This window comes from Melanaphis sacchari, unplaced genomic scaffold (genome assembly GCF_002803265.2).
Source record: "Melanaphis sacchari strain LSU unplaced genomic scaffold, SCAv2.0 Contig87_pilon_pilon, whole genome shotgun sequence".
Taxonomy (NCBI): Eukaryota; Metazoa; Arthropoda; class Insecta; order Hemiptera; family Aphididae; genus Melanaphis; species Melanaphis sacchari.
The window spans coordinates 448,890-463,166 of record NW_020271618.1 but is presented as its reverse complement, the minus strand read 5'-3'; the positions used below and the strand labels follow the sequence as shown (position 1 = coordinate 463,166).

The window sequence follows — 14,277 nt, the reverse complement described above, 5'->3', positions numbered from 1 at the left end:
ACATATAAATACCGTTAATAATTTCATACCTTCGATATCTACTGTTTCAAAACCGTTGTTACATTTTTTGTTGACGACTGTATTTCCGATACCCACGTGGCAGCAGCAAAAATACGGTAGAAATTTCCGTTCGTGAAATTTGATACTTTTTATTTGCACATTTATTCTCATAAAAACCAACAAGTAGGTATTCGATATTCAATCAAACGAAACTGTGTTTGGTAGCATTTACTTTTTATGGTTGACTAAACACAAATTCATAGATATTATTTAGTATTAGAGTAAGGTATCCATAATCGAACCTACTTAATAAATTATTAGTTTAATAAAATAAAAATCGACTTTAAACATGTATCTTTGAGTACAATTAGATGTTAACTTACATTGAGTATAATATAGTATATTATGCCCTATGTAGGAATAGCTAATAGTGTGAATTACCGTAATTTAATCATTAATTTTTTTCAATTAATATATTTTACTATTTTCTACTTTATATTAAAATATAGATTTAGTTAATTTTTGTATTTCGCTGTACTGTATTATACTATGTATCAATGTATCATACATTTTTAAACAGTAAACAATATTCAAAATTTAGTTATTTTACGAATTACATAAACATTGTATAGTATTGTACTTCAAATAGAAATACATTATAATTAACAGTGACAAAAATAAAAGAATACTCGTATTAAATAAATATTTAGATAGGTATAGAATTCAAATCAATAAACAATCAGAAAATGAACAAAATGGTTGATGATGATAATTAACCAAATTAAAGAGATACACATTAATTAATTAAAACCACATCGGTTAATTATGTGATAAATAACAATTTTAACAAACATAACTCATAACACTATGTTTTAATATATAAATAATAATAATGATAATATTATTCCATTTAAAAAAATAATAATACTATAGTGTATTAGATACATAAATTCACATTACTAGGTATAATTCTTATAAATCAATAATGAAAATAAATTTAACCAAACGTCCATTGTTTAGTTTTAATTTTGAAATATATTAACCTAAATGTTTACATATCTTGACATTATGAAGATTATGATTATAATTTTAAATAGCTATATGAAATAGGTAACTTGTCATTTTTTTCTAAATGTAAGTGCTTGTATTAATTAAATTGTCCTTTTATTATAGAACTAATATGGAAATTATTATTATGATAAAGTGCTGTATAATAAATTCATTCGGCATTAATAGTGGCAAGTAAACAATCCTTTCACAAAAGTGGTTTTTGGCGAACAGTCAATTTGGAAAAAATGCATTTTATTGTTAAATTTTTTAACGATTATAGCTTTCATAAATGTATGCAAAGGTACAAAATATAAAATTTAAATATTATTAAATTTTACATATCATCTTAAAATATATTATATATTTATATTTTAGTTTATTTTATCAATGTTTAAAACAAGTGGCTACTAATAATTTATTTAGTTTTTTATACATCATAATACCTTTTTTTTTCGTTCAAAAACCGGAAACGGGTGGGCACTGTTAAACACACAATTCTGCCACCCGGTTCCGTAATGTTTATTCACCAACAATATTAGTTATACATAGGTGGAGGCCTCTAACCACCCTGAAAAGCTGGCATTTGGCCCACAAAATAACCACATTTACCCTACATCCGTCCACCTCTTGCCTGCCTGATGCGCTCTGCTGCCTCCTTTTACCCGAGTATCGTCTATTCGTCTTCACCATCCTGCCAAACGCTATCTTCTGCTTATCCGCTGTCTCCTCGACATATTATCTAGGAGAAGCTCCTGCTTTGACTCCAGAGTGTATATCGTTATATAATCTTATACAATAGTCTCTATTCAGATATAAAACCCAATGTGAAATTAAGTTTTTTTTCTCAAATAATTAAATTAATTACAATTACATAAAGAAAATTATATTTTATGTTAAAGAAAAACTCATAACTAATAATGAATTTGGTCATGTTTTTTAAATTCTAAAAATTGAAGCAACTATTGTAACGTAGAAGTTTAATGGTTACATAACCTATGGAAGCTATGGTTGCTATTAATAATGCTATAAATATTAAATATAAAGTACACTGTACAGAACACTGCGTATTTATATTATACGATTATTTAACAACGTTATATGTATTGGCTATCAAGGTAAGAATACAGTTGAATAACGTAAATTGACACAATTTGTTAATTACATAAAATAAAATGTATTTTAAACTATGCTTTTAAAATAGAAACGTACTATAATATTTGGAGATAGAATAAGACATTTCCTACTAGAATTAGTTTCTTATACTGAGAATGGATTTATATAAACAACGATGTAGCGAATGTGACGAAGTTTGCGACTTAAATAAGCCCTACAAGTGGAATGTGGTATGCTAGAAAAAGTCTTGACTAAATCTCATTCTATGGGCTTGTTTATCTGTATTCATATGTTAATTATAGTAGCATTTTAATAGATTTGGGCTTTACTTAATAATAAATGAAGGTTGTTCGTATAAAAAAAATGAAGATGCCGAATATAAAAATGTATCTAATATGTATTTTTATTTTAAACACTTAAATTATACCTATATCACAATAACCTCCATATTAACAACTTAAATTTATTTCATTAACAGTTTTTACATTAATTAAATATAACAAAAATAACAATCTAAAAATGCTGAAAAGTATATAAATATTTATCTGTAATAATATACTATTTTATCATAATCATTCAGAAATGTAAATGTAAATACTGCTTTTTACAACAATTAATGTGTATTGCCACTATTGCATCCTTTTATGAATTGTTTTTTAGTAAAAAGCTTTTAAACAGTTAAATTATCTTTTTAATAAATTATTTTTATTTACTTCATTGAGCTCTACATATTATTATGTTTTGTACAGAGCAGAGTATCATTATGAGAGTTTTTAGTTTACTTCTTTAATCTACAAGTATTTAAAAATATTTAGTGCCTCATTATTTTAATAACGCAAACGAAAGTCTCAGATTATATTATTATTAATGTAGTCGGTTATTTGAATACTTTTTACATTGGAATGCGGCTGTTTAAAAGCTAAAATAATTTATGGTTGAAATAAAGCAAAAAAAATGAAACAAAGGTTGACAGTTAAAATACTTAGTTCAATAAAGGTCAAAAAAAAAGGTTTTTAAAGCGTGACATATACTCATAAAATCGATTTTAAATGAATCCATTCAACGAATTTAATCTTTTTCAACACAGAAGTAGGTACCGAAAAAAAAACCATCCTGATAAAATAAATTATTGTTGCTTTCAGTAAATTTGAAATTGCCTTCATCACGATTTCTAAAAATTATAAAAAGTACTGTATTGCATAAAATATACAATGCAATAGCCAAAAAGTTATTAAATATAAGGTTTTCTTGTTTACAATTTCTTAGCGACTTTGATGTTATATAATATAATAATTTATTGGTAATTGTAAGTCATAAAATAATTGAATTCATAAAATATAAAATATATTTATATATTATAATAATATGTATTACACATACCCGTATACCTGTAGGATCATTATTTTATCGAATAACACCCATTGTTTCAAAATTTATTAACGTTTTCTGCTTTGAAATATTGAATAAAAATATTATGTTATCATTCAAAAAATTAAAAATTATTACGAGAAAAAATATTAAAAATATGTAAATGTATTATTTTTTTAATGTACCTAGTTTTATTCCTACTAAAATTATATAAAACAATATTTTCAAAAAAGTTAATAGATTTTGAAATATTGAGTGTTATTTGATAAAAGAATAGGCAAATATAAGTTCCCCTAAAAAATAAAATAATAAATTCCTCTAAAAACGTTTTACAAAAAATATTAAAAACATTTAGTACAACCCAGAGAACACTAAGTGGAAGTGATTTTAATTATCCTCCAAAATATACGAGGTATTTTTAATTGCATTTACACTTTTTATTCATTTTTTACACTTAGAAAAATTCATTGTCATACTAGTTTTATTAAAATTATTATTATTTATTTCGTTATGTTGATAATGTTTTGATTGAGTAATGATATGAAACTTTTCTTAATACAATAACGTCACTTCTTTTCGGCAGTTAAAATCAATGTACGTTCAAAATAATGTTAATACATTTTATACACAATTAATGAATGACCACGTTCATTGATAATAAATTGCATTTCTGACATACAAACTGATTAATAAATTAATAAATACGTTATGTTAAAAAATCTCTCAAAACACAAATTATGTTGAAAGAATAGGATTAGATTAGATAAACGTCATATAATATTATATGACTTTAAATTACTATTTGATATATGAAAAAAAAAAGAATTGTTAAATTATTAATTGAGATGTGTACGATTTAAATATTTAATAACCATGTTAAGTAAAATAGGTATATTATACACTGTATAATGTACATTAAGATAAAAATGTAATAAATTTGTTTATTATAATTTAGAAAATTAGAAAAAATACAGTTCTTCATATGATCCATGTAATAATTAATAAAAGTAGGTTAACTTTTTAAAACTAAGTTTTTTCAATATTTGCTTTTAATTTATCGAGTTAAATTAATGATCTGTCAAAGTTGAGGTGTCCAAAAAGTAGTATATCGACTCGGAGAGACCGTTATGTTCAATAGGTACACTGTAAATATTACCGATGTTCGTCTTATGACAAGATATGGAAAAAAATAAATATGAATAAACCGACCATCGCATTATCGTAATATCGACAAACAAATTGTCCTACCCCTCCACACCCCACCCTCCCCCATCTCCCGACCGACCGATGCCCTCCAAACGAGAAAATCCGAAAAAAACGAGCGCCACCGGAGAGCGTGTGCGATAGTGCGCAGTATACATACATCACTACGACGACGCATATTATTATGATAATTTATCGCTGTACCGTGTTTTTTCCAGGGCGCGGACGCGATGGCTCACGAATTGATGGCACCCGTCGGCCGCGATGCTACCCGTATCCATACAGATGCGCATCCTGTGGACGTTCGCGATGGGCACCGTGTTCGTGGTGCTGTTACAGTACCAGACGTCCGGCGCCTGGTCCCCGCAACAGGGTCAACCGGCGGCCCGCCCGGACTTGATGGCCGAGAACCTGGTGTCGATGGCCATGTCCAAAGTCGTGGTGGACGAGGACGCGGGCGTCTCCAGGGACTTGCTGATGGGCATCTCCCGGCAGATCGCCAGGTACGTAGTGTACAGCGCCAGTTGCAGCGGCGTCGGCGGCGGCGGCTATAGCATCGGCTCCGGGGCTGCCGTCGCCGAGACGAACACCGTTTACGTCATCACGCCCACGTACCGGCGGCCCGAGCAGATAGCCGATCTCACTAGACTGGCTCAGACGCTCATGCTGGTCAGGGACATACACTGGCTGGTCGTCGAGGACTCCAACACCAAATCGCCGCACCTGGCTGTCCTGCTCCAGTCGTTTGGCGTCAGATACAACCATTTGATCGGTAAGCTACCGCGGGGACGCGTTTGTTTTTTCGCCACAACAGTAATAAATAATAATAATATTGCGTTCAGGGGCGTACGCAGAATTCGTTTATGGGGGGGATAAACATATATGTGGATAAAAAACCTTTGTCAATTATAATATTCCATAAAAAAAATCATTATACATGTTTTACTATGGGGGGTTAACTCCTAACCCCTCCCCGCCCTATCAGTACGCCACTGATTGCGCTGCTCGTTCGTTTCCGTCCACGTGTTTCTCGTTTGCTACTGCCAATGATAATTATTGCTCGGCCGACGATTTCATCTTTTAATCGTGCTTTTTTGTGAATAACCGTAGGTCCGAGCCTGGGACTGTGGAACCCGTGACGACTTAAAACAATATCTATCCGTTAACAATATTTTTAGTCGGTGATCTGACGGACTAAGTAATAATTTGACGCTCGACTAAATGTAACTGAATTTCAATGGTTTAAATAAACAACATCAACGTTTCCAAAATGATTAACTATTTACAGCAACGAAGAGATAGGTTCTCGTTCGAAAAACAAGAATTAGCTGTGTATTACATCGGGACAATCCTCGAATTCCATAACAATTTTAAGTGATTGAAAATATGGTTTATAAGTTTATAATTAATATATACTTAAAAATATCAAAAATAAGAATTTATCAATGCAAAATTTAAAGGGTACAATTGCATATTTGATTAATCGTTATACTATATAGTACATAATTAGTAAAACCACAGACAAAATCGAATTTATAAAAGATTAGGACTGCAATCCAGGGGTTTCCATAATTATATAGTTAGTTAAATATAACTAAAAAAAATAAATTACACATCAAATAGAGTTATAATTTGCTCTAAATTATTGATTCTTGTGTTTTGCTAGATTTCATTCTTTTAACAAAAATGTTAAAGGAAACACTAATATTCAAAACATATAAAACATTATTTCAGAACAATTTAGATATGAAACAAACGTTTTATTTTTTGTACATTAGTAACAAAGAAGCAATTTCACGACTTCTTTTTTTCAACAAAATAACTTAACTCGACTAACTTTTAAAGTTTTAAAAGCAATTTATCTAATAACTCAACTCTGTATATATATTCACCAAATCGAATATATATATATATATGTGTGTATAATTGGCTTCATTTTAATTTATATTAATAATATTCAAGTGAATGGAAAAAGCATTTTCTACTATATTTATGTAATAACTTATGGTTGTGAATGATAAACGCATAAGGTTTCAATGTAAAAAAAAAAAAAAAATAACAAATTATATCGTATAAAAAATACTACAAATAAAATGAAAATGTACATTTATATTAATCATTCGTTATATATTATATATTATATATACTATGAAGCAGTTGTGATTATTTTATTCTCTTGAATTGGGGGAGTTCCAATTATAACAAAGAGATTAAATTATCAATACACATTTTTAATTTTAACAATTCTATATTTATTTATCAATATGACTAATTAATATGACTGGAATAATTATCATCATATAACTTTATAAGCACTCGATATACGTCCCTGATGGCTAATACCTACCCTCATAATTTTGTATACACGTAAAATGGATAAAGCATTTTATAATTTATTTACATCTCAAAATTAATTTTGAAAAAGTGATTAATAAATTATCATAATTACGTGTTTTCGAGTGTCTTGTAAAATAGAAAAAAGAAATCTTACTCATATTTTTTTTATCAAAATCGTATTAAAAATTATATGTGTACTTTCTTTCTAATTTCGCATAATCCCATAACATTTTTTTTCTAATTTAAATTTTAAAATATTAATTGCATAATATATTCCCAATTTAAATATCCAAATTAATCATAATTAAATTGAAAAATATTAAACTAAATATTAATAAATTACAATATATTAAATAAATAGTTACTTGATAATAATTACAATAAAATTCTAAAATAATCCTTAATTAAACCGAATCTTATATAGTTTTACATGTACCATGTATAAATAATAAGATATAATAAGTACTTATTTACTACATTAATTATTTATATTTTTTAAATATATATATATATATATATTAATCTGTGGAGTCAATTACCTATTTGGAGTGGTAAAATATGGCCATTCAAAATATATAAACTGAGAATATTATACAACATTAAACTGTCGAAGAGATTACTGTATTCTTTAATAGATTATTTATTTGTAAAGTAAGTAGGTAGTTGATGTGACTTACTGCGAAAACGTGAGTCAATAGAAAAATTGCATATCATGAGTGTACAACGCTCCACTTTTAAATACATTGAATGTGTCAATTGGTGGTTCGCGAGTTCACGATTTCTCTCGAAATTTAGACGATAAACACAAATATATATCCCAATACGGAAATATAAACAAAATAAACATATATGTAATGATAATATAATTAGCAATTACCATGGCCTAAGGTATATCCAAATCCATGATAAATACGTATATACTGGTAGGCACACTCTGTATAACATGACGGTTTATCTCATAGATTACGTTTAATGCTTTTTAAACGAACAAAAGCATTTACACGCATTACAATGTTTTTTGTCCTTGATAGCAATAATGCTGATTTTTATCATACCGTGTTTATACGTTATTCTTCAATAGCGACTTAACATAACATTTGAAGCGAGTAAGGAGTAAGTACCAACCTCTTGAAGTGAGCACAAGAATTCGTGTTGTAAATACATTTAAAAAGCATAATAATATATTAACATGTAATATGTTATTAAATAATATAAGTAATAATAATATTAAAATTGTCCCAGCTAGTTATACTTCCGTGTTCATATTACTCGGGTACAGCGTACTGTGCATTAGATACTATGCGTTTACAGTAAGTGAGTAATAAAATGTTTATTTTAAAAATAATCGATAAACTTTTTAATGTTAAACTCAAATAAATGTAACCAATTATGAAAACATAAAATCAGAGTTCTGATTATACAAATGAATAAAACCCATAATAGTGATTATAACTTATACATTATACCATATAGATAATATTAAGAGATTGGAATTTTATGATACAAAAACTATAAATAATGATCTGAAAATATTTTTAAAAAAATGCTCTCGATAACATTTTTTTCCTTGTTTACAAAAACAAATTAATCTATTTCGTTTTAATACATTTAGTTTAAAAATTATTTAAATGGTTACATTAAATAATAAAATACAACATTACTACAGCATGTAACTAATTTTGTATGAAAACGTTTATTTATAATAACTATTTATTTTATAATGTTTAAAAAATGAAAATATTCTGTCAAATTTGTAATTTTAAAATTTAGTTAAAATCATTTAATATTAAAATTATTTAAATGTATTTAAATTGTAAAATTAGACATAAATTACAAACATAAAAAACGGTAAAGTTACTTTGCTGTATGCTAAGTTTTTAGTTTACTTCATTATTGAATAAGTGAATTGATAATTGCATATATTTATTACGAGTGATTCAATTTTAATGCAAAAATAAATCATTACGAGTATATAAGAAAAATAATTCTGAGCAAAGCTAGCCAAAGGTCAGTCAACTTATATCTCTATGGACATTTTTTATATTGTTATCAGTAAATAGTAATATTTTTTTCTAATAGTACGTAATATGTTGCTAAAATAATAAATCACTTTATATTATATTATTTCATATTATTTATAATGTACGTTTTTCCTGCAATGACTAATGCCAGGTAGTGAAACAGTACAACGTCTAGACATGTCCCGGGCTGGTGTAGTTGATGCCATAACACTACAAAATAAACTTAATTCCCGTGTGTATTGTCACCATTTTTAAAACGTACAACGACGCAAATTTGTGTTTAGTAGAACCAATTTTGAGTGTTAACTTTTATTTTAGATTAAATCAACTAAACTTAGATAAAAAAAAAACATTACCTGTACTTTTATAACATCAATTTTTTTTCAAAAAAATACAGATAACGTACTTACTTTTAAATTTAATCATAGATCAATTCACACTAATACTTGAGTTGACAACATAAAATTGATTCTATTAAGCTCAAATTTGATGTGTTTTAATGTTTTAAGACTGAGACAAACTACGTGTACTTTAAACATGTGCTCAAGATGGGTTAAAGAGAGAAAATAATTTTGCATTAACATATTTTTAAGTTAAAACTGACATAGATACCGCAGAACGTTGTAAATAATTTAATGCCTTAGGATTAATTAAAAATATTTTAAATGTTTCAATTTTCTACGAATAACATTTTTAAAAACGATTACGATAAAATCATTAAAATCGTTACTTTTTTCTAAAAATATTTAAGTATTCAATTTCGTAAAAATTTTAACTTGAAATGTACCTATCTTAAAAAATAAATGCTACATGTGTAGTTTTGAGAATTATAAGTAGCTACACGACTAACTTATGAGAAATTTTATATCAAATTTTGAGCACTAAAAAATTGAAATTGAAAACTTAAAAATTGTTACGATTTTGACTAATTTTGTCAACATTTGAACTTCAAACGCTTTTAATGTGCATATGTTTTATCGATATCTTTTAATGACCATATTATAAATAGTTAGTTTAACTTCTAAGAAAAACGTTTATGAATCCCCCCCCCCCCCGATTCGTCTATCAATAATAATAGATAATAATGAAAAAGTAACTTATTCTTATTTTCTTAAAGTATACTCCATGAAAACGGTATTTAAATTTGTAAACAACCTCTAAAACATTCGTTGACGGTGATATAAAACAAATGTGCAAACACGAGTAAACGATGATAATAATTATTAGAAATACCATCGAATCGATTTATACACGTGTAGTCCTACTTACTGTCACACACTGGAAATTGTTAAAGCGGGAAAATAATTAATATATTATTATATAGCTGTTATTATTCAACTATGCGCAATACGAACAGCATTCGTTTGATGTAAGTACATGTAACCCACGTCCGTCACATTTATCTGCACAAAATATTATATTGCCGGCAGTTTTACAATTATCTAAGCTGGAAACGCCTACGCTCATGTCTAACCGACAAAATTAAAACTACGTGTATATCTTTATGTCATTCAGATTAACACAAACCGTTAGTCGTTGAATAATTATAATAAAAAAGATATGTTTACAACAATTATAATAAATGAAACGTAACAGAAGCGACCAACTCGAAAAATCATTATTGTAACGTCGGTATGCGTCACAACTATATAGTGTTATGTATGTAATATTATGTATCATATATATATAACTGATTTGAATTTTTGAAATATTTTTGTGTAGGTATTTATTTATTTTGTTTTAATTTTACTATTTATTCAATGATTTTCATAATATATGCAAATGTTTTTTTTAAGTGAAAAACGTATATGTTTAATATCTGTAAATATTATCGTTTACCAGATTAACCGACGAGTTAAATTATAATGTAAAATTATATGGTCAATAGAGAATTCCGCCACTATTACAATAATAATATTACGAAATCATAAAGTGCGAGCTGGTCCGTTTAACGTTACATAAGTATTTACCAAAATTACTTACATGGCGATTTTCAATCATAAATATGAGTATATAATGTACATAATAACCACTGAATTAGCGAATTATTTAATAAACTCAAAGGTATTGCGTACCTGACATCGATCGATTTTGAAATATACGCACAAATTAAAAATTAATTTTTAAATCATAATATTATACTGGTAATATTTCATTTCATAAATTTAAAACATACTTTTAATCGATAAACTACAAATTTGGTCTAAACTTTTAATCTATGATATCATACGTTTAACAGTAATCCAAAGATACATACGTACGAAAACAATCAAACTTCAAAATGTGTATTGATAAATAACAGCAAATTGGTAATAATGAGTGTATTGTGCAACATAATTGCAAACATTTTTACTTTTTTTATAACACGATTGAAACGAATATCGCTTATAAAAAACTTAGTTCGTTTAGCCAAGAAACCAACGATTGCGAACGTTTTTATAGGCTACGTTACCAATTTCATAATTTCTGAATATGTGTAATTTTGTTCGGGAATTCAATCAATTTTTTTTTTAAATAAAAACTATTCGATATTAATAACACAATATTACATTATAGCTACGTTACAAACTAAAATAATATAAAATGTTTAAAATGTTGATTAATTAAAATAATTTCGGAGTATTAATATCAATAATGCTGTTACTTAATGTATAAACTGAAAATTAAAAAATAATAAAAAATAATAGTTTTTAAAAAAAATTCTATATTTTTTTATTTTTTCTTAGTTAGGAATTTCCAATTTTTTGTAAATATAAAATTAGATCCTTGTGGATTTTATAAATTATAATCATTCGCAATCGTGTTACGGGAAAAGGTCTGTTCGCAATCTTTTCATTCGCAATCGTATATCACCCGGTAATAATACATTTAAAAAATGTAATTATAATAATATTGTTATAAAATACTATCATTACTGTCTGAGAATAAATTAGGTATAATGTTATTGTTGTAAATATTTTTCAAAACATTGTAACACCAAATATTTTTGACTTTTATGTTAAATATGTCATATTATTTATGTTTTATATTTTACGAGTCAAATTTAATTTAAGTTTAATAACAAAAAGCACCGTTTTAATAAATCGATAGTGAGCATATTTTAATATAATAATAATGAGAATTTCAAAAACATAAAATAATAGTAACGAAATAACCAATAAATATTGAAAAATTAATTTAAATTTATAATGGTATACCTATTGTATTAAAAATTACGAATACGACTCGATAGGATACAAACACAAAATTATTTTTCGAAAATAAATCGGATGACCTCGACCTATAGAAATATAATATTATACACGCGTTGTTTATATACACCTACTTGTTTTCGAGTATTTTTATCGTGACGATTTGATGTGTGACAATGACAGATTAACAGTAAAAAATAATATAACCACGTAATCTCGGAACATGTTAAAACCCATCAATTTTCCAGAAATCGTTACAACATAATATATACGACTTCAATAAACACTTTGTACGACAAAATTTGTAACGTTAAATGTGTTGGTTTATTGTCAATACAAATTACATTTTCGGATTAATATATATATATTTGAAACAACTTGTAGGGTACTTATATCGTTTAAGTGCTAGAGGTTTCCTCCATTCGTCTAATTCAGTGTTCAAAACGCATAACATTAATCATGTTTTTAATGTACAAAACTGTAAAAGGATGATGCAATTATTTTTATTTACGCTTAAAACCACTTAATAATCACCCCCATTAAATCGGTACATCAACTATTCAGGATAGCTACTATCGATAATTCCAGCAATCATATATATTTAGTAATTTTATTTCAATAATTTTGTTGCGCAATTTAAACTTTATGAAATTGTTGACTGCCAACTTGCTGCTATCGAATGAAAACGAGAATGACATAACCAGCGATCTAGTTATAGATTATTATCGAGAAAATTGGTCAGTCCATCAGTATGTATTTTATGTGTTATATTTTTTTTTTTTTATACATAATGTAGGTACCTACGTTTTAATTGAGTATAATATTTTTAGAGATGAAACCATATCCATCACAGTTTATCTAAGTAATGTTTAATGTAACGATAATATTGAAACAAATCTGTTATTAATTCGCCAATATAGTAATCAGTCATAACACATAAATATTTAATTAAAAATTAGTCAAGCTGGAAATATTTACGTACAAAGGTAAAAAAAAAATAAGCCATAAATACAATTAGCCTGTTTCAAATTTAATGGGCACCTAAAAGGCACACTCCGTAAATACACTGATAATATACATTTAAAACATATAATGATAATAATTTTATTGAAAATGGATGCCTACATTTATTACATACATATGAATATAATACTAAAATTTGTTTTCGTCGTCCCTGAACCAAAAATACATTATGATTTGTTTTTTCAACTAAAATATAGGTAATTTAATTAACCATTTAAGTTTAATTATTTTCTGTTGAGAGGTATTTTTTATATTTCAGTTCTTCAAAGCAGATATCAAAAATTTTTGGGTTGATTATTTATGAAAAATAAAATGTACATTTTAGAAATGTTAATATACATTTTTTTACAAACTCGTTAAAGAGTGACTGTCAAAACCGTTTTAGCAGATTCTCTCGAAATGTAAAAGAAGTCTAGAAATGATTTATTTTCAATTTTACACTTATGCTACCTAAATATAAATGTTTTGGTTAGATTTTTCAACTTTTACAGCTCTTTTGGTTTTTTTTTTTTTTTTGATTAAAAATAATTATTGTGTAAAGAATACGTTTTTATTAAAGTTAACTATAAAAAAACCACATTTTCAGAGCGACATAAGTACATTTTCTACATTGTTAAAAAAATGTGTAATTATAACTTAATAGATTTGAAAGTTTTTAATTGTACGAACGTGACGTTACGCTGTGACACAATTAGTTTTTGACGTTTTACATTGAAGTTAAGCTCGACAAACATTAAGTTTCTGCAAAATTCTATTTCTGAAATAAAATGGTAGTTCTTTTAAAAATATGACGTGCTTTTTCCTCTCTCTCTTTTAATAAATACCTAACTATGGTAAATATGAATAAGTAATGTCTACATAATATACTATTATATGCACAAAGTAAATGAACAATTCACTTAGGTATTTTCACCTATTAGAAAAGTCTCGGCTTACAATTTTTATTAAATAAAACTATGTAGTATAAATAT

The 14,277-nt window shown here is 26.7% G+C and overlaps 1 protein-coding gene across 1 annotated transcript in view; it reads left to right on the top strand.

Moving 5' to 3' along the window:
- Positions 1 to 14,277, top strand: part of LOC112602384 (galactosylgalactosylxylosylprotein 3-beta-glucuronosyltransferase P-like) — a 51,986-nt gene that overhangs the window by 23,624 nt on the left and 14,085 nt on the right. The window contains exon 2 of the mRNA XM_025350437.1: positions 4,953 to 5,506. Within this exon, the coding sequence (XP_025206222.1) occupies positions 4,999 to 5,506 (508 nt within the window). The 5' untranslated portion in view covers positions 4,953 to 4,998. The remainder of the gene's footprint in view (positions 1 to 4,952; positions 5,507 to 14,277) is intronic.